This window comes from Phocoena phocoena, chromosome 3 (assembly GCF_963924675.1).
Source record: "Phocoena phocoena chromosome 3, mPhoPho1.1, whole genome shotgun sequence".
In the NCBI taxonomy this organism is placed as follows: domain Eukaryota; kingdom Metazoa; phylum Chordata; class Mammalia; order Artiodactyla; family Phocoenidae; genus Phocoena; species Phocoena phocoena.
In genome coordinates this window covers 161,674,955-161,700,487 of record NC_089221.1, presented here as the reverse complement: position 1 = coordinate 161,700,487, position 25,533 = coordinate 161,674,955, and the positions used below count along the sequence as shown (strand labels likewise).

Here is a 25,533-nt window from a genome sequence, read left to right as displayed (position 1 = left end):
CAACTACCGAGCCCATGTGCCACAACTACTGAAGCCCACGCGCCTAGAGCCCCTGCTCTGCAGTAAGAGAAGCCACCGCAATGGGAAGCCCACTCACCGCAATGAAGAGTACCCCCAGGGCTTCCCTGGTGGCACAGTGGTTGAGAGTCTGCCTGCCGATGCAGGGGACACAGGTTCGTGCCCCGGTCCGGGAAGATCCCACATGCCGCGGAGCGGCTGGGTACGTGAGCCATAGCCGCTGAGCCTGCGCGTCCGGAGCCTGTGCTCCGCAACGGGAGAGGCCACAACAGTGAGAGGCCCGCGTATCGCAAAAAAAAGAACAGTAGCCCCAGCTCGCTGCAACTAGAGAAAGCCCACGTGCAGCAATGAAGACCCAACACAGCCAAAAAATAAATTTATATAAAAAAAAACCAAAACAAAACTCATCGGTGTTTATTTACTTACTTGTTTTTGGTTGCATTGGGTCTTCGTTGCTGCGTGCGGGCTGTCTCTAGTTGCGGTGACTGGGGGCTACTCTTCGTTATGATGCGCGGGCTTCTCACTGCGGTGGCTTCTCTTGTTCTCTTGTTGAGCACGGGCTCTAGGCGCGTGGGCTTCAGTAGTTGTGGCACATGGGCTCAGTAGTAGTGGCTCTCAGGCTCTAGAGTGCAGGCTAATGTGGCGCGTGGGCTTAGTCGCTCCGCGGCATGTGGGATCTTCCGGGACCAGTGCTCGAACCCGTGTCCCCTGCATTGACAGGCGGATTCTTAACCACTGCGCCACCAGGGAAGTCCCACAAGTGGCATCTCTTGAAAGCTCTCAATCCACTCCCAGAACCACCCCTGAGGCCCCACATCAATTCCCCACCAACCCACCTCCCCGCACTCCACTCCGGCATCCGCTCGCTGCTCATCAAACCACACCAGCTTGTTCCCACTTCGGGGCCTTTGCACATTCTGTTCCCTCTGCCAGGTATGCTTTTTCCTAGTTCTCTCCTGGCCAGCTCCTTCTCCTCTTTCCAGTCTCAGCTCAAAGTCGTCTCCTCAGAAGGGCCCCTAACTACACCTGAGCAATATTACGGGCCCCTCCCCCAATCACTCTCCAGGCCCTAACATAGTTTAATTTTCTTTCTAGCACCATACGAATTATCTTTTTGTACTGAATGAATAAATGAATGAATATACATGTGGGCAAGTGGTTTTCCCATCTGGAACTCAGTTTCCTCAAGAAGAAAACAGACAGCTGACATCTCAGTGAGCCTCCTGTTCTGGGAGGGGCCCACTGTCTCCATATACCCCACCCTCAGCTTTCCCTGCGCATCCTCCCGGCTGCCAGGAATCCTCCCTGGGGAGGCCTAGGATGGAACACTTCGATTTTCGCGTTAGAATTCAGGCGCCCTTGGGAGAGGGTGGTGACGGTAGTGCTCGAATGGTGTGTGTGTGTCAGGGAACAGTCAGGTATCCTAGGTCCCAGGAGGAGCAGATTCGTGCAAAGATTTGAAGGGAGAGGGGGAACATGAGCCGCCCCCAGCTGTGTGACCCTCAGTAAGTCATCTCCTCTCTGAGCTTTAACATCCACCTCTGTGATATGGGAATAAGAAGAGCCACCTCATAAGGAAGGCAATAAACATAGTAGAGGTTCAACTGCTGTCCCCTTCTCTCATCCTCTTCCCCACCCCCCTACCCTGGCTCTTCCCTGATTAGCCTTGTGGTCTTGGGCCTCAGTTTCCCCATCTGAATATTGAGTCTGATGGTGGAGACAGACTCACTTGTGCGGTGCAGGGGCAGAGCAGGAGAGGCTGGCTCTGAGCTCTGCCTCTCCCATGTTTGTTCCTTTGACTCCCATTCCTACCCCCATGGCTGTGGGTTCCAGTTTTGGTGCCACTTCCTGGGGTCAGCACTGCGGACAGCTCCCAGCCTACGACTGGCGCATGCCGGCCGAATCCTTTTCTTATCCACAATCCCAAGGAATCTGTTTGGATTTCATCACTGGTTCACAGATGGGGAAACTGAGGCATTCTTGGTCTAGACCACATGGCATGGATTGAATCCAGATCTGTTGGGCTGGAGAGCGCACACTCCCGACTCATCAACTCATCCCGATTCTGTTTGATTTTTAAATGTCCCAAGCGTTTACCCAGCACATGCTTGCAAACACTATCTCATTTAATTTTTCCTGTTAAGTCCTTCCTTCAAGAAATGAGTCACCAAAGCTCAGAATTCAGAATCCCATCTCCACCATTTACTTACCAACTGCAACCCTGAGCAAGTTACTTAACTTCTGAGCCTCGGTTTTTCTTGTTTGTACAATGAGGATAATTGTATAAAATGGCCTCACTGTGTTCTTGTGAGCTAACCCATGAGGGATCCTTAGAACACCACCTATGTGGAGTGAGTGTACAAGAAAGATTACCTATTGCTACTGCCATTATTCACTTGTTTACTTATTGCATATCTTATTTTTATATTTTAATAAATAATATACTATGCTAGAATGCAATTATAGTGCATATTATAATAAACAGCAATATATTATATAATGTTATAAACAATGAATATTAATTGATTGATAAATAAGTACTTTTGCAAAGCCTACTGTGGGCCAGGCGCTATTCACATCCTGCAAAGTTGAGATCCACATCCCCATTTCATAGATGAGGAAACTGCGGCTCAGAGAAGGAAATTCACTCCGGGAATAAGTAGGACTGAGATACACACAACTCTCCGGGTCAGTCCAGGAATCTGGGTGAGGGCGTCTCAGAGTCTCATGGTCCCCAGGGTCCCAGAGAGGCCCCATGCCTGGGAACTGGCTCATATCTTGTCACTCTCTCCCCAGTCAGTCTGGGAGTCGGCGGATTCTGACTTGGCCCCCATGAACCCCCTTGGCAGTGGTGTCATCCAGAGGTGCTTCTCAGGGACCCCATTGCTGCCACCACTGTCGAGCCGTCTCGGGACCACTGGAGATGTGGAGCCCAGTGCCTGTGTGGTGTTCAACATCGAGGCTGGACGGAATGAGCAAAGCCACAGCCTGGCCGCAGGCAGGTGAGGAGGCATGTGGGGGGTCAAGAGGCCCTGTCCCAGGAGAGGGAGAGTACTCTGTCTAGCTGAACCTTTCTTTAATTTGTTCAGCAAGCATTTATTAAGCACCTACTGTGAGCCAGGCTCTGTACTGGGAACACAGCCGTGGGCAAGTAGGTGTTCACAGGGAGATGGTGGAGATAGACTCATACTAGCTGGAGAGATCAGGGCAATATGGAAACCCAGAGGAGGCTTCTGACCCAGCGCGGGGGGTGGGTGGAGGGGTGGGGGAAGGACTGGTTGGAAGAAGTGACATCTAGGCTCAGCCTAAAGGACGAAGAGAAGTCAGCCAGGAGGAGCACAGGGAAGTGTGTGCCAATTAGAAGAAACAGAATGTGCAAAGTCTTGGACTCAAGAAGATCGGGTGCACTGTGGCTGGAGGGTAGGAGGGGAGCCTGGGGAGGTGGGCAGGGGCTTGACCACACAAGACTTCGTGGGGTGTAATGGGGAGACGTGGGTGGGTTTTCAGGGGAGTGAGATTGGCATTTAAAAAACTTCCCTGTGACTGCTGTAGGAAGAAGTGTCAGGAACAGGAGTGGAAATAGCTGGAGCCCAACGAAGAGGCCTGGGCAGTTCTGGGCAGGAGAAAGTGGTGCTTGGACCAGGACAGGAGCCATGGGCTAGAGAGAAGTAGGTTATTTTTGAAGTAGACACATCAGGCATTGGTGGACACCAGCACGGGGTGAGAGAGAGCGGGGACTGGTATGGGCAGCTCCTGGTCATTGACCCTTCACATGTGACATTTCTTTTCATCCTTGCAACAACGCCAAGAGGTGGGAACACCATCATTATCCCCATTTTCTGGAATAGAAAACAGGGTTGTGGAGGGAAAGTGACAGCCAGCCAGTGACAGAGCCCACATCTCCCACCACCGGACCAAGCTGTCTCCCACTGTCAGCTTTGGAGGGTAGGGGGCTGAGCCATATGTAATGGACAGAGAGAAGCAGTTTGTTTCGCATCACCCAGCAAAATGTGGTAGTACTGGGGCTGGAGCTCAGTCTGCTTGAATCCCTGGCCCAAGCATTTTCCATTACTCCAACTTGGGGACATAACTGGGGTAGAGGGTAGACAGTCTTCATGGGAAATATCCTTGAGATGTCCTTGTGAGCTCTCTGCTCCCAAATGGCTGCAAATGCTTCCCTTCCCCAGCCACACCCACCTTCTCAGCCCTGCTCTTGTCCATGTCTATTTCCGTTAACCATGATCGAAAATATTCTCGCCTTCCCTTTGCCACTTCCCAGGAAATTACCCCTGAGATTAGAATGCCTTGTGGGCAGGGCCTTGAGTTTCTAGAACTGTGGAAGGGAGGGGCAGGCCTGGGATTTGAGGGCAGGAATTGTGACTGGGAGGTGGGGCCCAGGGTGTCACAGGACGAATGAGATCCTGCCATTTCTGCTGAGGATCTGGGTGTCAGTGTGGCTATAAAAGACTGCCCCTCTCTACCCACCCCCACTGTTGGCAATCCCAACCAGAGGCAGCTTCTGTGTGCCCATCCCAGGTATTGGAGAGCCCTGCCACAGCCCTCCCCCATCTCTCTTTACGTCCCGGATTCCTGCCCTGCATGTATGGGCGTTTTAAGGTCCCAGAGAGACCCCATCTGGGGCTGAACCACTAAGCCTACCTTCCTCAGCAGAGGCTGCCATCTGTGCCTACCACTGAAGACCCGAGCCCTTGACTCTGCTTCCAGACTTGTCTTTGCTACAGTCATGGGGGGGGGGGTTGAGGACCCACCACTGCTTTCAGCACCTCCTGGGCAGTCGGCACCCTGGTCTGAAGGTTCTCCTGAACCGCTGTCTGTCTTCCTGCCCTGCTTTTCAGAACCGACAGGTTGCGGACAGCTCCTCTCTGTCTCAGCCACCCGGAGCTCCTGAATCTACTGCCTTCTTTCCTTTCGGCATCAGGAGTCGGGGCAGTGCCTTGGTGTTGGGGGTCTCCAGAGCCCCTGTTTTCCCGCTCTCCATTCAGCAGCAACAGGGAGGACAATTTCTGTCTTCACTCCAAGTCCATGTCTTGATCCTATTTCTTTCAGCACCAGAGGGGACTTCAGGCCATTCTTGGCGCCGGGGATCTACCCAGATCCTGTCTTCAACCCTCACCCCCAAGTTCTTCCCCTGCTATCTATCCTTCAGCACCCTCTCAACAAGGACAGCTCCTCGGTGTCAGCCCCACCTTGAGGCCCTGTGTCTACCTTCTCCCGCCTCAGCACCTCCGGCGCGGACAGCTCCTCTCTGTCTTCTCCACCCCCGGCTCTGGCCGGACCCGGGCTCAGACACTTCGCTCCCGGGGACCGCTCCCGCTCCCTGCTCTCAGCCTGCTCCCCCGCTCGGTCGCATGGAGACCCCAGGGGTCCAAGAAGGGGTAGAGGCATCCCGCGAGCTGAACCGCACTCGCAGCCGCCAAGGCATAGCCAGGGCTCCGAAGCACCTGTGGCGGCAGCCCCGGCACCCCATCCTCATCCAGCGGCGCTTCCACTCAGACCCGGACAAGTCTGTGGGCCGCAGGGAGCGGGACCTGAGCCCGCGGCCGACGCTCGAGAAGTCGCTGCGCGCCTGGCCCTCCTCCTTCCACAGGCGGTAGGTGGGCGGGGGCAGCCCCCTCCCGCGGAGTGGGGGAGGGGCGCGCAGGGCCTGGCGGGAGTAGGGGAGGGTCTTTGCTTTTCCAGGGGCGGGGGTCTCTGCCTCTTGGCTGAGGCTGGCGCTTTACAGGAGGGTGGAGCTGGGGGGTGGCAGTGCCATGATTGCTTACGGGTCTGTGTGACCTGGTGTGCCCAAGTGCCGTTGCATCCGAATGCGTGTGAGTCTGAGCAGTTGTGACCCTGTGTGTGCTCCTATCTGTTGTGTGAGTGTCCACAGCTGGCTGTGTCTCTGTGGGTGATGGGGATGTGTTCAGGTGTGTGTATACCAGTTACCTACGTGCTTGGGTGTTTCCCCTTGTGGTGCCCGTGTGTGTGGCTGGGCGAGACTGTCCTCGCTCTGATCCAGTTCGGTGTCCAAGGGCCCTCCAGACCCTGGAGTGTCCTCGGGTGTTTGTGGGTTTGTGGCCGCTGCAAGCATTTCAGGGGAGCTTGGGTTGGGTATATGAGAGGGCCAGGGCAGGCTGTCTGCTGTGCTGGGGGAGGAGCCTCCTCTGTGGCGTGTCCACACACACACACGCACACACTCACGTGTCCCCTGCTGTCAGAGGGAAGCCTCTTGGGAAGACTGAGCACAGGATGTTTCTTCCACACAAGAATGAGGTGGAGAAGAGGGGAGTAGAGGTGGGGGAGGGGCTGCTCCCTTTTCATACAAACTGAGGGGGGGGGCAGAATAAGACAAAGACAGACATAGAAACACAGAAAAACAGGGGCCTTAGTGGGGTCAGAGGGGCCTCAGTGCCACCAAAGAGCAGGATCCAGGAGTCCCAGGCCCTCCTTGGATGGGAGGGGGAGCTAAATCAGGCCAGATCTAGAGCCCTGGGTTTGAGGCCAGGCTGAGTGACCTTGGGTGAGTCGCTTTCCTCTCTGGACTTTTCTCTTGTCTTGGTCCCTGGACCTCCCCGGGCCACAGACTTCTTGATCAACAAGCCTGGCCTAACACCCCAGCCTGGCCCTCCGGCAGCCCTGGCTGGTGTCTGGGGCAGAAGGTCCCCACAGCCCAGAAGGGTTGGAGCTTTCCTAGCTGACCCAGCAGGCCCCTTGCCTCCACCCTCCACCCCTCAGCTTCTCCTCCCCTCTCTCCCGGTGACTCATGACTTTCCATCTTCAAGAAAGAACAAACAGAGACTAGGTTTGGGCCCATCTCGGGGGAGAACCACGTGGCTCTGGAAGGCAGGAGTGGTGGGTTGTGTTCCTGTGAGTGTGTGTGTGTGTGTGTGTCCTGCCCATGCATATACGTGCTGATGTGGTGGGAGAGGCTCAGCCTTCCGGGAAGCTAGGTTCAAGGCCAATGTTCTGTGCTCTGCCAAGCAAGCGGTGGTGCTTCCCTGAGCCTGTGTCATCAGTGAGATGCAAACACAAACCCATAATTTCTGCATTTTATCATGAACGGTCTGTGCCAGAGCACGGTCCTCAGCTGTGGCCCTCCTCCCCAGTACCCCAGGTGGATCGCATGGGTCTGGGAGGGTCTGAGCATCTTGTTCAGCAAGCATTTATTTAGCAGCTACCATGTGCCAGGCCCTGTACTGGGGCCACAGCCCAAGGGCAAGCAGGTGCTCATAGGCTAAAGGTAGAGACAGACTCATACCAGCTGGAGACAACACAGAGTGATCTGTGCTGTGATGGAGAGAGATCAGGGTGCCGTGGGGCCCAGAGGAGGCTTCTGACCCAGCTTTTGGAGGTTGGGGGTGAGGAAGGACTGCTCGGAAGAAGAAGACATTTAAGCTTAGCCTGAAGGGTAAAGAGAAGTCAGCCGGGAGGAGTGCAGGGAAGGGTATGCCAAGCAGAAGGAACAGAATGTGCAAAGCGTCAGACTCAAGAGGATCAGATATATGAGGACATGAACACAGATCAGTGTGGCTGGAGGGTGGGAGGGGAGGCTCTTATTCATCTCACAAACACTTACTGAGCACCTACTGAGTGCTGGGCACTGAGGGCACAACTGGGAGCAAGGCAGACCTGGTCCTGCCCTCAAGGGGCTGGCAGGTGAGGCAGACACAGATCAAATAAACAGGACAGTAAATGTGAAATTGTACCCATGAGAGGAGGGTGCTCTGAGAATATTTATTTTACTTGGCTGGTCACGGAGGGCTTCCTGCAGGGGGTGATGCTTCAACTGTGACCTGAAAGACAAAAAAGTTAGCAGGGGGGACTTCCCTGGTGGCGCAGTGGTTAAGACTCCGCACTCCCAGTGCAGGGAGCCTGGGTTCGATCCCTGGTCAGGGAACTAGATCCCACATGCATGCCACAACTCAGAGTTCGCATGCCACAACTAAGGAGCCCGTGAACCGCAACTAAGGACCCAGTGCAGCCAAATAAATTTTTTAAAAAAAGTTAGCAGGGGAAGAGCCTTCAGGCAAGGGCATGGGATAGGAATGAGCCTGGATGCTTTGAAAAACAGCAAGTGGGGAGGGAATGATGAAACAGAAGCGAAGCGGAGTGAGCCAAGAGGAGTGTGCTGGGGAGGCCGGCAGGAGTGAGGCCACACAGGCCTCCAGGGAGGTATGGATTCAGAAGTGAGGGCAATGGGGAGCCACAGGAGGATCTGGAGCAGAGGAGGGTGAGATCTGACCCATGTGACCATCTGCACTTGTGACTCAGCCTCCACCCTCCTCTATCTAGATTCTTCAAAGGGAGACTTTCCTGGTTGTCCAGTGGTTAAGACTCTGCGCTTCCGATGCAGGGGGTGTGGGTTTGATACGTGGTCAGGAAACTAAGATCTCACATGTCCTGGAGTGTGGCCAAAACTTTTTTTTTTTTTTTTAGAAAAGCAAAAAAAGATAACTAGATTCTTCAGGCGGACTTGGGCAAGTCATCTCTCCTCTCCAGACAGACTCATACCAGCTAGAGACAACACAGAGTGATCTGTGCTGTGATGGAGAGAGATCCGGGTGCCGTGGGGCCCAGAGGAGGCTTCTGACCCAGCTTTTGGAGGTAGGGGGTGAGGAAGGACTGCTCGGAAGAAGTGACATCTAAGCTTAGCCTGAAGGGTAAAGAGAAGTCAGCCGGGAGGAGTGCAGGGAAGGGTATGCCAAGCAGAAGGAACAGAATGTGCAAAGCTTCAGACTTATGGTATACTTGTCCATAAAACGGGTGTAACAGCACCCACCTCCTGTCTCACGGGGGCCACCTGGTGGCAGAGGAGACAAGTGCTTGCCCAGGGAAGAGGCTCAAATAGGGGAAATTGAGACACCGAAGTGTTAAGGACATTAGAGGCTGCTGGGCACCTCCTCAGGTCACATAGCATGCAGGGACAAAGTTAGGGTGAGACAAAGTCACGTCAACCCCTCCTTTGGCCTCTGCCCCTTCCTGGGTGAAGCTTGGGGTCATCTCCCAGGGTCAGGCAGCCCAGGTTGTGAATGCTGAATCTTGGCTGTGTGGCTCAGTTTCTCCATCCAAAAAGCTATTGATAATGCATTACCGTTAAAACTGGTTATAAAGTATTTAAAGTTGAATCTATTAATGAAACATTAATATTAAAACCATTGATAAAGCATTAATGTCAGAGTAGCACCTGGGACTGCAGAGGAGATGGAGCCATGGGGAGAGGCTGGGGAGGCTGCCAACCTAGGCTTGAATGACCTCAGGCAATGAGCACACCTCTCTGTGCCTTGGTTTCCCCAGCCACAAAATGGGAAGAATAGTCCCCACTTTATAGAGTTGCTCTGAAAATAAAATGACTTTTACATGCACAGCCCTTGGGTCAGCACCGGGAGAGCAAGGAGTGCTCAGTTCGTACCCATGTGTTTAGCCTTAACCTTCCATTTTATGTTTGTGAATTCAGAAGGACTGCATCTCCTCAGTCTCTCCTTGGGGATATGCGAACACTGAGAGTCTCCCCCATGGGGCTGAGGTGGTGTCAAGGCTCCTTGGACCCAGCCCCAGTCTCTCCACTAGACTGATCCTGGCGGCCTCTGTCCCCTGGGGACAAGCTATAATTAGGTATAGCCACAGCAGCTACAGATGGTATTTTTGTCTTGGGGACAGAGAGTCTGATTCCCACCAGGTGTCCGGTTGCAGGGCCACAGGGACAGAAGGGGGTTCCCAGCCAGACCCTTGAGACTCTCTGTCCTCCTGAGCCCCAGTGTGACTCCTCTGTGAGCCTCCATTTTCTCATCTATACAACGGGGACCATAGTATGATTGAGATGTCAGGGGAGGGTCAGGGTCTCACCACTGAAGCCCTGATCTCCCGAAATAGTATCTCACATCCCCCCAGGATTGCCAGAAACCTGGGTGGCATTTGTCTGGGACACCCAAAACTAGTGCAGTCCCCTGGGGCAAGGCCCAGGCAGGGGGCTTGTTATCCCACAGCAGGACACAGTCAGGCCCATAACTTCTGTGTGGCCTCAGGTGGGCCTAGGTTGCTTCTGCCTGAGAGGTGGGTGTTCTGGGTCTTGCCTCCAAGTGTGACATTCTCTGAGACTTGGTTTCCTTTTCTGAAGAATGGGGCAAGACCACCCAACCCCAGCATTCTGAGGGTAGGCCAGCTGGTACAGACCCCTGAACAGCCCCCCAGGGGCAAGGCTTCCCTTTCCAAGGGTCCTTCCTGGGGTGGGCGGTGGCAACTGAAGCTTCACAGGACCGGAAGGCCTGGCAGGAGTGGAGTACGGATGTTTGTCCAGTAGAGACAGCAGGAGAGGGGAAACGATCCAGAGACAGGGCCTGGGGAATGTCAGAGCAGGTGGAGGTCATGTGGGGACTTGTGGAGGGGGACAGGAAGAGGGGGAGCTGCCTTGCCGTGAAGACTTGCATCTGTTACCGCTTTTCTCCAAGCCTCAGTTCCCCACCTGGCAAAGGATTAAAGGTTTGTAGTTTCTGAGCAGCCCCTTGGTGGCTCAGTCCTCAGTTTCTCCATCTGGAAAATGGGTAGAGGAGTATTGCAAGCACTGTGTGGGATCTGGGCAGCCCCTCGGCAAACTCTGTGTCTCGGTGACTCCCTGATAATGGAGAGCGCTTCCTTTTTTGACTTCTGTGTCTCTTTTCAGCCGAGTTATCAGCTGAGCAAGCTGCACTACCGGGGGACATGGTGGCAGAGGGAAGTGGTATAAGATGCGGTTTCTGGGCTCCCCCAAAGGGGAAGCAGAGAGTGTCCCGTCTAGCTCAGTGCCTCGGTTTCCCCATTTGTCCCGGTGAGGGCGTCCCTGAGCGGTCCTGCGGCGAAGGCGGGGCGGGTGCGCCTCCTGCCCTCTCCCCGCCGGGCCCCGCCCCCGTGGTTGTCCAGAAAAGGTCCCGCGCAGCCTGTACTCCGTCCAGCCTCCACGCGGTCTTGGCGATGCAGGGTCCCCCTGCGCCCGCCCCGGCCCCTGTGCCCAGCTCCCCCCGGGGATCCCCACGCGGCTCCCCCGGGCTCTTCAGGAAGCTCCTGGTGAACCAGAGCATCCGCCTGCAGCGGCGCTTCACCGTGGCCCATCCGCTGTGGTGAGGCGAGACAGTGGGCCTCGCAGGGCTCATGGGAACAGCCGGGCTGGAGGTGGGAAGGGCAGAGTCAAGGACAGCTGGGGCCAGGTTGGGGGTCAGGGCATAAAGGCTCTGCCTCTTTGCCCTTTCTCGGTATCTCTCTCCCTCTGTCCTATCTCTGTCTCTTTTAGTTGATGACTGTCTCTCTCCATCTCTGTTCCCCTCCACCCACCGCCTGGACACACGCCCAGGGGACCAGCCGTCTGTCCCTCTCCAGCTGTGCGGCCTGGAGCAGGACGGGCTGAGGCTCACGTCTCCTTCTGACCCTCGCCAACCCGGGGCAGGCGGGCTGAGAGTCCTGGAGGTGGAGGGAAGAGGGTCACTCCTCCCCTTGGTCTGCCCCCGCCATCCGTTCTGGCGCCAGCAACGGGATGGCCTGGTGGCCTCACACTAAGCCCTCGATCTCCGCGGAGGAAGAAGTGATTTGATGGAGGCCTTTGAGGCAGGGTGTTCGCGGTGTAAGAGAGCTTGTTGCGCACCCGCGCAGAGTGCCGCCTCTGCGCAGCCCCACTCGGTTGCGTTCTCCAAGGACTCGTTCCACCGCTTTAGGTTCGAATTCCGGCCCTTCAGGAAGCGACTGTCACATCGTGGGTCGCAGGGCAGAGGCTGGGGTTGGAGGTGGGGCTGGTGGGCGCCGACTGGGTCTCATACCTTGCGCTTGGCTCGTGCGGTTTTCTTACTTGGTAATTTGGCATCTTGTGGCTCAGAGACTAAAGGTCCCTTCTCCAAGGTCACACGGCCAGTGGCAGCTGGTGGAGAGGGAGGTAGTTGTGACGGTGGTCCCTGATGGGCCATTTCAGGCCGAGACTGGGGTCCCGGGTCCGGGAGAGCGCCCCCAGGGCACCAGAAGCTTGCGAAGAGGGGTCCCCGCCGAGGGCTCCGGAGTGAGCACAGGGGCGTCGAGGACGTCAAGGGCGTGAGGCTGGGCGAGGGCAGGTCTCTCCGAGGCCCCTGTGCTTCAGTTTACCTGTCTAACGGATGGACAGACGCGCCGTTCCCACAGTCGGTGCGAGCTCCTCCCCGCTGCCCGCGTCATGGAACCACGGCCTGACCCAGCAGCTCTCGGCTAAGTTTAGAGCAGAAAGAAAAACAGCTTCCGCCGTAGCGACAAAACCCCGGCTCAGCCCGTAACTCTCCGTGCTCGCTACTTGGATTCGAACCCAGCACGCTGTGGCCTCTCCCGGCCTCCGTTTCCCTATTCATCCATAGGTGTGCTTTTCCCAGAACTTTTGGGGAGATGAGAGGGAGGGGTAGGTGGTAGCCACGCCCAGGCCTCCCCCTCTGAGCACAGGTTTAGGGTATCCACCGCCACTAGCCCGCCCCCAAGAGTGTCTCTCCTCCAGTCACCCGGCACACTCGGAGGCCGGGTAAGAGCTAAGAAGTCCCGCCCCTCCGGGTGACGTCACGAAGCGGGAACTCAGAAACGCTGGACTTGAGGGGCTTCTCCAGGAGCCCCAGAACCCGAACAGACCGACAGCGGTCGGACATAGCCGAACACCCGAGTGAGGCCGGACTAAGCCGAATATGCCCGACCTGGCCCGAGTGCCACCCGGACTTGCTCGAAAACCTGGCGCGACTGGACGTAGCCGAACACGCCCGAACGCATCCGAACCTACCCGAATGCGGTCGGTTGTAGCCGAATTCTACCGAACTCACCCGACTGAACTCAGGGGAAGAGGTCCAATCCTGTATGATCAGACCCAGCTTAGTCAAACCTGGCCGTACTTGACCGAGCCGGACCGAATCCAGCTGAACCGGACAGAATCCTGCCGAATTCCCCACCCCCAACCCGGTCTGAGCCGAATTCCCTGCTCGGAGTCTTCCGGCAGGCGCCGATCCCATCCGTGGACTGGGATGGGGTGACCTGGAGGGGGACCAGGTGGACACTGGCCCTCGGCCAGGAGGGGCGTGTCTAGGGGGCGGCCCCTGGAGTCTTCCTGTCTCCGTCTTTCCTGCCCGCTCCCTTCTCAGAAACCTGTGACTCACTTGCAGCCCCTCTCCCTGGTTGCTAACTCCCCCTCCCACACTTCTGTTCTAGCCCCATGCCCCCTGCCACTCTTTCTCTGACCTCTGACTCGAAGGGTGAGAGTAGTAGATCCCCCTTATTCCGTCAGAGTGTGGCTGGAGGGAGGGATGGGAGGGGCGATTGGGGATTGCCTGGAACAGGAGGAGGTCGGTGCTCTGGGGAGAGGACACATCCTGTGCAAAGGCCCAGAGGTGGAAGAGAACAGGCAGAGCGTTCAGGTCAAAAATAAAGCAGAAGAACTGGGGAGCTAAGGATAGGGCCAGAGCGAGCTGGAGGCGTGGTTGGTGAGATTGGGGTGGGGCCATACGGGCTGGAGCTGGGGAAAGGGGACAGGTGGTCCAGGGCGTAGCCAAAGCTGGCTGGGGATGGGGCCTCTCCTGGCTGTGAGGAGCCTTCGAGTGTGCCCCGTCTAGGCGGGACCCAGATCCCATCCAGAGAGGAAAGCCCAGGAAGTCGTTTCCAATCCCCATGAACTTACCCTGCGACATGGACCTCAGTTTACTCCTTAGTAATACGGGAGCCCTGTCACCCTCCTCAGGTGCTCGGTTGTAACTCCCTAAAAGCACCCTGGGGATGAAGTCTACCACACCCATATTAGAAACAAAGTTGTTGATGTCCATAGAAAAGCTGAGACCTACCCATGGTCACAACAGCCACTTGGAGACAGATCTGAAACTCATGTCCTGGAGTCCAGATTAGTCCCAGTGGAAAAGACTCTGGGGTACAGAGGTGGAGATGGAGGCGTGAGGGACGCGGTGTCCCTGAGTGGGAGTGTGACCGTGGGACAGATGGACAAGCTGCAGGCCACTCCTAACCAGCCCACCACGTGGCCCCAGGGAGGATGTGACAAAACTGATATAGGCCATGACCCAGCATCCATATGCCAGGACCCTCGGCTCTGACTATGACTCCTTTTCCTTCAGCTTGGACCTGGAAAATGGGCTATCATGCGGAAGAAGCGCCCTGGACCATCAGGCTGGGTCTGGCCTTGGCCGGGTCATCCAAGCTCCTGCCCAGCACAGCCAGAGGCGGGAGTCCTTCCTGTACCGCTCAGACAGTGACTACGAACTCTCGTCCAAGACCATGTCTCGGAACTCCTCTGTGGCTAGCGACCTGTGAGTCTGAGGCTGGGGGATAATACCGCTTTCTACTTCCTTCCTTCCTTTATTCCTCCATTCGGTACACCTCCTTCAAATGACCGTTTGAGGTGGGCCTTAAAGTTTATGTAGGAGTTTGCCTATTTGCTTGTTCAGTAGGACATGCTAAGAATGATATCCAGTGATCCTCTGTGCTTCACTTTAGGCTGGGGTTGCGTGGCAATCCAGTGACATTAAGGCCAATTAACAGCAACCGAACGTACACTTTGATTTGAGCTTTCTGGTAGCAATAATTTCCTGCCTCTACTAAGACCCCTGTTGCCCCTGGGACTCAGATTCTCCATTTGTGAGATGGGGATAAAGTGAGTGATTGGTCAGAGGGGCTGTGGCTGCTTTCAGAGAAGAGTCAGGTGAGGGGAGTCCAGGAACTACTAGGAAGACACCCAAAAGAGGGAGTCGGGACAGGAGGATGCCCTCAGCTGAGGGCACAGTGTGGGTAAAAGCTGAAAGATTGGGGACTTCCCTGGCGGTCCAGTGCTTAAGACTCTGCGCTTCCACTGCAGGGGGCACGGGTTCAATAACTAAGATCCCGCATGCCGCGTGGCGCAAAAAAGGAAAAAAAAAAAAACCCAGAAAAAACTGGAAGATGGGAACGTGTGGGAGGGCTCCTTCTGACCGCCCTTCCATGTCTGGTCTCCCCGCAGACACGGAGAAGACGTGATTGTGACACCCTTTGCCCAGGTGGGTACCCACCTCTCCTTTCTTCCGTGCGCCGGGCAGGTAGAGCCGACCCCTCCTTCCCAACGCTGGCCACCTCCCCTCGCAGGTCCTGGCCAGTCTGAGGACGGTTCGGAGCAACGTTGCGGCCCTTGCCCACCTGCAAGGCAGCGGGGCAGCCAAGTACGCAGGGGGCGGGGCGGGGGCGGGGCCTTGCGGAGAGAAGGGCAGGGCCTGGCGGAGAGGGGCGGGATCAGAAGACAAGGTGGGCGAAGCAGAGGCGGGGCACGGGCTGAAAGGGCGCGGCTGGCAATTCGGGGATCGAGGGAAGAGGAGGAGGGGCAGGGGCCAGGAGGTCTTGCGGGGCGGGGCCCTATGGGTGGGGCAGGCCGCTCCTGAGCCGATTGTACTGCAGGCAGGCATGCGTCGGGAACACCCCATCTGGCAGTCAGCCCCCTCCACCAACAGGTAATGCGCCTGCTCCTATCCCCTCCTTCCACTGTGGGACAGCTGTGAACTTCCTCTCTATGGGGACCTCCCCAGCCCATGAATCCTTGGGCTGTGCTAATTGTAAACCTCCCCCACCACCCCACCCCGCCATCCCCCCGCCCAAACACCCTTGGGGATGCGGAGATCCTGGGGTCCTGAGTGGCCTCATTCTCATTGGGAAGGGATCCAGGGTCCAGATGCAGAGATGGGAGCAGGAGGGGCACATGGTTCCCAAGTGGGGGTGGGGCAGGCCCCTGACCAGCTTGGCCCCCAGAGGACACTGGGCAGAAGCTGGCTTTGGAGACACTGGACGAGCTGGATTGGTGTTTGGATCAGCTGGAGACACTGCAGGCACGGCACTCGGTGGGGGAGATGGCCTCCAACAAGGTTAGTAGGGCCAGATAACTGAGATCACTTGCCTATGTCCGCAGTGCCCCTATCATCACTGACATCACCTTCCCCTGCAGTTCAAGTGGATGCTGAACCGGGAGCTGACTCACCTGTCTGAAGCCAGCAGCTCTGGGAACCAAGTGTCTGAGTACATATCCCAAACCTTCCTGGGTGAGCTATGGTGGGTCACTGACTAGGCCACATTACAGAGGTAGGAAGATGGAAGGGAAAGAAAGACTTCTGCTACAGACCTTAACTGAGGAAGATAGAACCAGACACGGACACCCCCAGCCCCATGAGGCAGGGCTGGACCAGAGGGAGCGACAGGAGGATCTTCCAGGAGGAGGGGGACATTAAAGTTAGGGTTTTGAAGCATGAGTAGAAGTTTGCCAAGGAGGAGATAGAGGGAACGACAGAGCTGGGTCTCCAGCTTGGGAGACAAAAAGGACATTTGACTGTTTTGGGAGAAATACTAAGCTCCAGGTGCCCAGGGGCCATGTCCAGCAGAAGAGGTCACTGAGATCAGCCTTGAACAGAGGAGAAGGGTATCTACAGGCCAGAAAGGACTTTACTCTGAGATTACTTTGGTCCAGGTAAAAAGGAAATACGTTGATCTTGAGGCTTGGCAAGGTCCAGTACTTGAGGCCAAGCAGGCCAACCCTAGCAGGTGAATTGACTTCTCTGAGCCCTACCCTGCCCCATCTACAGACCAGCAGACTGAGGTGGAGTTGCCCAGGGTGACCCCCACAGAGCCCCCAAAGCCCATGTCCCAGATCAGCGGCCTGCGTGGACTCCCCCACAGTACCAGCCTTTCTGCAGCCACTGTCCCACGCTTTGGGGTCCAGACTGATCAGGAGGGACAACTGGCCAAGGTGGGTTTACAATAGGAATGCTGAGACCCAGGTTTGAATCCTGGCTCTGTGTGGCTACCCTATTTTGGGCCTCAGTTTGCCCACCTATATACTGACCAGGTGGGGCTCAGTGTAGGACCTGAGTCCTGGGGATGGGGGTTGAGGCTCCAGAGTCTGGGGAAGTTGGTTTGCAGTTAAGCTCCAGTCCTTCACATTTTAGGAGCTGGAAGACACCAAGAAGTGGGGGCTTGATGTGTTCAAGGTGGCAGAGCTAAGTGGGAACCGGCCCCTCACAGCTATCATGTTCAGCATCTTTCAGGTACCTCCCCTGCCCTTGGCTTCTAATACCCTTGTGTTTCCTTCACTCCTTCCTACCTCAGGACCTCAGGGGGCACATATTCTTCAAATCCTCCCTAACATCCCTGAATGGGGTCATTTGAGCAGGGGCATTGAAGGATGGATAGGCATTTGTTAGGTTTAAAAGTTCACTGCTGATTGGCAACAAGACTCAAGCCTCAGCCTTGGGCCAGGCCTGAAGAGATCCAGTCTGTAGGGAACAACTGTGGGGTCAGAGATGAGCCAGAGGGGAAGGACAGAGACCAGGGGAGTTCAGAGAGAGAGCAGGGAGGGCATCCTGGAAGAGGGGGCACTTGAGAGATGGATAGGGATTCAGAAGGAGAGAAGGCATAGGAATAGTGTGTGCTGCCACCCAGAGGCCGAGGCCCTGACTGGGGCCCTGTGATGCACCAGGAACGGGACCTGCTCAAGACATTTCGGATCCCAGCAGACACACTTGCCACCTACCTACTGACACTGGAGGGTCACTACCACAACGATGTGGCCTACCACAATAGCCTACACGCCGCTGACGTGGCCCAGTCTACACATGTGCTGCTGGCCACACCTGCGCTTGAGGTAGGGCCCTACAGCTGCAGGCAGCCCTGGTGCGTGCAGGGCACAGAGAGCCTGCCCCTCACCTCTTATGCTCCATGCCCACTCAGGCCGTGTTCACTGACCTGGAAGTCCTGGCTGCCATCTTTGCAAGCGCCATCCATGATGTGGATCATCCTGGGGTCTCCAATCAGTTTCTCATTAACACCAGTGAGTTAGGGGGCTGGGCCCTGCCACCACCTGTCAATCAAGTGATGTTAGGTGGTCCCGTTCCTGCTCTGAGTCTCCCTGTTTGTGAAATGACTGCCACAATCTTCCCTCCCTTAGGTGCTGAGAGCAGACCCAGATATACAGTAGATACTCAGTAAATGAGAGAATAACAAATGTGACAGAGCTGATTTGGGCCCACTGAGATTTTAAAGTTTAGGATCCTTTGTGGTGTCAGAAAAACTCAGTCGACAAGTAATTATTGGGTACCTCTTATATACATCCCTGGAGAGCTGGAGATAAGAGTGGAGCCCTCTCACTTGAGGATCCCAGGGTCTAATAAGACAAAGACTTGGTAGTTCACTCAACCAGCACACAGCACTGTCTCCTGCCATGCCAAGTCCCCAAGGAGTCACCAGTCTCGAGGAGGTAGAGCTGAACACAGATGCCCCCAGCCTCGCAGAGTCAGGGCAGGGCCATGGGGGGAGACAGGGTCCTAGAAGGCTTCCTGGAGGATGGGGCATTGGAGTTGGGGCTTCAATGCATGAGTAGGAGTTTACCGAGAATTTACAGAACCGGCCTTTGGGTGGAGTGGGTTGGGTGGGCAGGTCTTGAGGTGCTCCACCTCCCCTACAGACTCAGAGCTTGCACTTATGTACAATGATACCTCCATGCTGGAGAACCACCACCTGGCTGTGGGCTTCAAGCTGCTGCAGGCAGAGAACTGTGACATCTTCCAGAACCTCACCACCAAGCAGCGGCTGAGTCTGCGCAGGATGGTCATCGACATGGTGAGACAACAACGATGGATGGGGTGGTGCGATCTTGGTATGGCTGGGGGTTCAGTTGGACCAGGGCATGGCCCCATTCTGAGTCCGAGCTTCCTGGTCTGTAAAATGGGGCAATGACTGTCCAAGCCTTGGGTAGGGGTGACTAGGCCCCTGGTCAGGCTAATCAGGTCTTGGATGTGATTCACGCGCAAATGATGTGGAAACTTTCTGGGGTTTCAGGTACAACTTTTCTGACCCTTAAGTCTGTGCATCTGATATTTTTCGAGTTGGGAGACACCAGTACGTTTTGGGGTCTTGTGCATCAACTCATTTATTTAACAAGCATTTATTGAGCATCCATTGTGCTTGTCCTGTGACAGTGACCATTAGAATTCTGGCCTTTATGAAACTCACAGTCTGTGGGGGAGATGGACACATAGGTGGGAGCCATGTTGGGGGGCCCACAAGCAGAGCCATGATGGGGGACCTGTAGACAGAGCTGTGATGGAGAGATGCTCAAGGTTGAGGAGGGCTTCCCCAGGAGAGAACACTGAAGTCAGGGCCTGAAGAGTGTAGAGGACCATGGGGTGGGGAGGAGTGTTCCCAGCAGAGGGAACAGCATGTGGGGAGGGCTCAGAGGAAACCAGGCTCCAAGTGAAGAGGAACTAAAAGTTTGCTGAGGGAGAGTGGGGGCTCTGGGCAATGGGCACTCCCAGTGGAAGCATCATTTGGTCCAGATGGGAGGTTTGGGGAGAAGTGTTTTTTTAATATTTATTTATTTATTTGGCTGTGCTGGGTCTTAGTTGCCGCATGAGGGATCTTTATTGCAGTGTGCAGGATCTTCGTTGCAGCATGCAGGATCTTTAGTTGTGGCACACAGGATCTTTAGTTGCGGCATGCGGGATCTAGTTCCCTGACCAGGGATCGAACCCGGACCCCCTGCATTGGGAACATGGAGTCTTAACTGCTGGACCACCAGGGAAGTCCCCTGGGGAGAAGTTTTGAGACTTCGGTGTGATTCTCAGAGAAGCCCGTGGGTCATTCCTGGGCTGGGTCCGCATGGGTCCAGCTAAATGATTTTTAAGCAGCTGTGCTCAGAGCTGAACTTCCCTTCCGGTGGCTAAAAACAGCCCTCCTGGACACGCAGCAGCCACAGGAAGGTTTGGGGAGCACTCAGTCCACCTGTGGCTCCCGCAGCCCTCTGGATAAATCCCCCGCTCCTCCCTGAGGCCCTCCCCACTCTTATCACCCTCACTTGCTCCCATGTTGCTCCTGCACTCGTTTGTTCTAGCCACAACTCTCTCCTCTATGTTCCTCAGCTTATTCAGCCTCAGGACCTTTGCACTGGCCAAGTCATCTGCTGGGCTTCAGCATGTTTCATGTCAGCCCCCAGGTCTAATCTCCCTCCCTCATGCCCCCCACAAGCCCAGCAACCTTGGAGAAGGGACTTTTGTGTGTGTGTGTGTGTGTGTGTGTGTGTGTGTGTGTGTGGTACGCGGGCCTTTCACTGTTGTGGCCTCTCCTGTTGCGGAGCACAGGCTCCAGACGCGCAGGCTCAACGGCCATGGCTCACGGGCCCAGCCGCTCCGCGGCATGTGGGATCTTCCCGGACCAGGGCACGAACCCATGTCCCCTGCATCAGCAGGCAGACTCTCAACCACTGCGCCACCAGGGAAGCCCGAGAAGGGACTATTGACTCAGCTTCTCTTGTGAGCTGGGTTTACAGCAAATCTTGATACATGCCCCCATTTGACAGATGAGGACACTGAGGCTCAGAGGGCTGTGGATCCAAGTGGGTGTGGCATCTGGGAAGTGGGGAGTGGAGGTGGGGCAGGCGCTATCCTCATACCTGCCATCCTCCTTCACCTTCCCCCAGGTGCTGGCCACAGACATGTCCAAACACATGAACATCCTGGCTGACCTCAAGACCATGGTGGAGACCAAGAAGGTGACAAGCCTTGGAGTCTTGCTGCTAGACAACTACTCCGACCACATCCAGGTGTGTGGCTGGGCCAGCCCTAAGGTCTTGGTTTCCACACTCTCATTCAACTGCATTTATGAAGTGCCAACTGCGTGCCCAACTTGAAGAAATGGAGGCACATACGGTCACGTGGCTGTGCCTTAGCCACCCTTTCCCCTGCCCAGCCTCAGTTTCCCCACCTGTAAGATGAGTATGTCCATGGCGCCAGCCTCTGGGGCGGGTGCCAGGCCTGGGGTGGCCTGGCCTGAGCCTTCCCGAGCCTCGGTCTCACCAGGTCTTGCAGAGCCTGGTGCACTGTGCCGACCTCAGCAACCCCACCAAGCCGCTGCCACTCTACCGCCAGTGGACAGACCGCATCATGGCTGAGTTCTTCCAGCAGGGCGACCGTGAGCGCGAATCAGGCCTGGACATCAGCCCTATGTGCGATAAGCACACGGCCTCAGTGGAGAAGTCCCAGGTCTGAGGGTGACTGAGCCGAGCTGGTGGGCACTGGGGAGGTGGGAGGGAAAGGAGTGGCTGAGCTGACCCCACGAGTCCTGGCTTGACCCCTGGCTGGCAAATGAGAGGATGTGGCCTAAGGGTCTGCACTGGGCTGTGTAGAGTCAGGCCTGGTATGTATTTCCTCTGGGCTGTCGAAAGAGAGATCTTCACTCACTTGTGGAGTTTGGAAGTATCTGTTCTGAGTGACATAGGAGATTCTTGAGGTGCTCCCAGTCTGGGGGACACATTCATCCAGCTCTGAGGAGTCAGAGCTGAGGTAGAGGGAAAGACTTAGGGGTTGGGGGAGCTCAAAAGGGGCAGAGGAGTCTTCCAAGAGGAGGGGTTATTTGAAGAGGGTTTCGAAGGATGTGTAGGAGTTGGGAAATGGCATTCCAGGCAGAGGGAACAACCCGGGCAAAGGCCTGGGGGCTGGACTGGGTCTAGGTTCCATGGTAACACACCACCCAGCAACCTCTATCCCCCAACTCCGTATCACCCCACAGGTGGGTTTCATTGACTACATCGCCCACCCACTGTGGGAGACGTGGGCTGACCTGGTACACCCAGATGCACAGGACCTGCTGGACACTCTGGAGGACAACCGCGAGTGGTACCAGAGCAAGATCCCCCGCAGCCCTGTGGACCCCACCAGCCCCAAGCAAGGTGGTCCCGACAGATTCCAGTTTCAGCTGACTCTGCAGGAGGCAGAAGAGGAGGAGGGAGAGGAGGAGGGAGCACTGGGTGGGGAGGCCTCAGAGTCACCTGACACTGAGCTCCTGTCCCCTGAGGCCAGCCCAGACCCTGGGGCCCTATACCTGGACAACCAGAGGACCGTGGGCAAGCCCTGTGTGGACCATGAGGGCAATGTGATGGCTGAGCCTTTGGGCACCTAGTGGTCCCTGAAGGGTGTGTAGACTTTCCAGGAAGAGGTCCCAGGTGGCCCCTGCTTTGCCTTCCCCACCCACTGAGGGAGACAATCAGGCTTTTAGCTACAGACAGGTCTCAGGGTTGAATTGGAGGCACCTGGCGGGATCCATTCTGACCCTGAGCTCAGCTGAGAGAGCTCTCCAAGGAGCTGGGCTGGGGGCAGCCTCTTCCAGGGCCCTTGAGTTCTCCCTCCTGGACTTCAACCCCTGGTGTAGAAAGGGAGTATCTGCCAGGCCCCTTGTGCATCTTCTCCAGTGGTCACTCTTCAGCCACGTCAATCACTTTATTTTTTCATTCTTTATCCGATATTTACCGGGCACCTACTGTGTGCCAGGCCTGTGCCTCTTATGTGCCTCTGGGTTAGCCCTGCACAAGGAGGTGGGGAGTCAGCCTCAAGGAGATGCCCCCTCCCCTAGACACCTCCCCTTCATCTGCAAGGCAGCTCATTACAAGAGAACAAGAACTTGAATGGGAGAATTCTCAGCACGAAAGTTTCATCCAGACCCAGTTCTGTCTCTGGAGCTCTGGTGGGGGGTGATAGGGGCCATGAAAGAGAGGGCTGTGTGTCAGGAACTGTCTCTGAAGACTGATTTAGCCTTCGTTGCTTGTGCACTGGCTGTTGCTTTAAGTTGCTGTGGTTTCTGTCTTCAGGTCTAAGGATCCTAGTTCTCCCTGGTCCCAGGAACCCCTGCTGGCTCCCTTATACTTTCTCCCTCTCTAGAACAGCAACAAAAGCACAGACTTCTCCCCCACGGAAGGTCTCTCGATCTTCTGATTCTGAGGCTGTCTCAGATTCCCCGTAGGGAAAAGTAGGCCTCTGATGCTTTCTCGCGAGTCACAGCCCCTTCTGGGCCTCAGTTTCCCCTCCATGGCCTGATCCTTAGTACTTGGGTAAACTTTGGTTGGAGGGTGGTGTTTGTGAACTCCCTGAAATATCTTAGAAATATGAGGCATTCTCTGGGTTTAAATAAACTCTATCACCCATAATTAGTACCGTGCCCATTTCACGGATGGGGAAGCAGGAGCGGAGAGGTCCTGTGGCCTGAGGGCTCGGGGCCCTGTAGCTGGGGGGCAGACGTTAGCCAGCGGCGCCCCCTGGTGGCTGGAGGCACAGCGGGGAGGCGGGGTGAATTCGGGGCCCTTCCTCGCTTTGCCAGAGGTCTCTCCCGCACCCAGCTTGGTTGAGTTCACCCTGAGGGTGCCGGCCTGGCGCAGAGCAGGTGAGGCGGCTCTGTGCTCAAGTCTCAGATTCAATGCCCGCTTCCGGAGGCCTCAGTATCCCCCCATCCCACCCCCCACCCCCTAGCCTCCCTCCCCGCGTGTCTAATGATTTATACATGGCACGAGTCATCACAGCAGCCCCTGGCTTCAAGAACAGCCTCATTCCTAAATAATTTCATTAATAATTTCATTCCGTGGATGATTCATCGTCATCGCAATTAATGATCAAATGCCACAGAGGGAGAATTAAAGGGCATCTGGATCATGAACTTGGTGCATTTCCTTCCACACTTTTGAAAGGCAGAGAGATTTATGGGATTTTTATTTATATATATTTTTTATCCTTTCCACCTTGCAAGTAATACATGTCACTGTAGAGAATCCGAAAATAATGGAAACATGTAAAGACGAAAATAAAATTCTGCTGTAACCTCACCCACAGATCATCTGCCTTCAGCATTTCACCTTATTTCCCTCTGTTTTTTTCTCTACCCATTCATAAGAACACTCATATGTCCCCCTTCATTTTGGGCCACAGGTATTCCTCCCTCTTCCCCTTACTGACTGCACACTACCCACACTGGTTTTTTAAGACCCCAAGCACAGTCCCACCTCAGGCCCCTGGCACATGCTGTGCCCCCTACCTGGAATACTTCTCTCCTTCATCCTCCGGCTTTGGGTCTCAGCTCAGCATCCCCTTCTCCAGGAAGTCCTTCCTGACCCTCCCCCTCCCACCCCAGGCTGGCACTGGTGGATGCTCTCTGGGAGTCTTTGACAATGTCAACAAATCTCTTAACCTCCCCGAGCCTTTGTCATTTCGCGGGTAAAATGTGCTCTTTGTGAGGATCACAGGATTGTAACAACAGGTATTGTTTGAGGAAAGCATGTCCTGAGCTCTTTCTTCACAGGTATAGAAACTGAGGCTCACAGAGGGGATGAGGAAGAAGTCACTCATATGCTCCAGGTCTCCCATTTCCTCCCATTTAGGGTCCTTCCTGAGGGACATAGTCCTTGCCTTTGTGGCCCACTCTAGACCCAAAGAGGAGGGTGGGAGAAGATCTTTAGGGCCGCTGGGAACTTTCAGCCCTTGTGAACTCCTAGGGTGACTCGTAGGGCCTCAGTTTGCCCTCTGGTGAGGGAGAAAATGTTGCCTGGCCCCCCTTCCTCACAAAGCTGGAGAGGGGTTGTCCCTCCAGCTTGTTTAGTGAGTTCCAGCCTCAGGGCCTTTGAACTCGCTGTTCTTGCTGTCTGGAGCACTGTTCCCCCACTTCTCCCAGTGGCCAGCTCATTCTCCTCCTTCAGATTCCTGCTCAAATGTCACTTCCTCAGAGAGGTCTTCCCTAACCTCAGTGGCCAAAGTCACGCTCCTTCCAATCATTCATTTGTTCATTCATTCATGTCATACCATCACAGGGTACCTACTGTGTCCAAAGGTGTAGGTGCTGGGGACACCGATCCCCGCCTTTCAAAGCTCACAGCTGGCTATTGGATAAATAAGTCAACATGATCATTTCTAATGGGGATGTATCAGGAAGGAAAACTATGGTGACATGATAGGAGGTGACATGGTGAAATCAGAACTTCTGGAGGGAGGTGGGTGTTGATTGGAGATCTGAAGGGGATGAGAGAGCCAGGCACAGAAAGAGCTGGGGAAATACCTGAGGAAGAGGACACAGCAGGTGCAAAGGCCCTGAGGCAAGGTTGCACCTGGAACCTCGAAGAGGGAATGACTCACCGGAGGAGAAAGATGAGGTAGTGGGATGGGATCTGAGAGGGTTTGGGGCCCTTCTCCTGTGCAGCTCTGTTGCTCGGACCACACAGAACACCTCCCCTCAAGTCTGTAGTCCTCACCTCCAATTCGACCGTCCCTAATTCCACAGCCTTATGCTCATTCTTAACAATAAATCCTTCCATTATTTTTATTTTAAAATACAAAATCCTGGGACTTCCCTGGTGGCGCAGTGGTTAAGAAACCGTCTGCTAATGCAAGGGACACGGGTTCGAGCCCTGGTCCGGGAAGATCCCACATGCCGTGGAGCAACTAAACTCGTGCGCCACAACTACTGAGTCTGTGTGCCACAACCACTGAAGCCCGCGCGCCTAAAGCCCGTGCTCCGCAACAAGAGAACCCACCGCAATGAAAAGCCCGCGCACCGCAACGAAGAGTAGCCCCTGCTCGCTGGAACTAGAGAAAGCCCGTGTGTAGCAACGAAGACCCAACGCAGCCAAATAAATAAATGATTAAATACATAAATAAAATAAAATACAAAATCCTTTGTGCAGAAGCTGGTATACATTGGTGTGGGCCTTTACCCTTTGGGAAAAAAATAAGTGGGTAT

The 25,533-nt window shown here is 55.4% G+C and overlaps 1 protein-coding gene across 1 annotated transcript; it reads left to right on the top strand.

Moving 5' to 3' along the window:
• Positions 1-10,962: 10,962 nt before the first annotated feature.
• On the top strand, positions 10,963-21,939 carry PDE4C (phosphodiesterase 4C). The gene is made up of 15 exons (XM_065873561.1): positions 10,963-11,108; positions 14,097-14,288; positions 14,975-15,011; positions 15,097-15,170; positions 15,403-15,455; positions 15,751-15,863; positions 15,944-16,037; positions 16,575-16,738; positions 16,938-17,036; positions 17,468-17,632; positions 17,719-17,818; positions 18,452-18,606; positions 20,462-20,584; positions 20,841-21,023; positions 21,550-21,939. The coding sequence occupies exons 1-15, from the start codon at positions 10,963-10,965 to the stop codon at positions 21,937-21,939; spliced, it is 2,088 nt and encodes a 695-aa protein (XP_065729633.1).
• Positions 21,940-25,533: the final 3,594 nt, after the last annotated feature.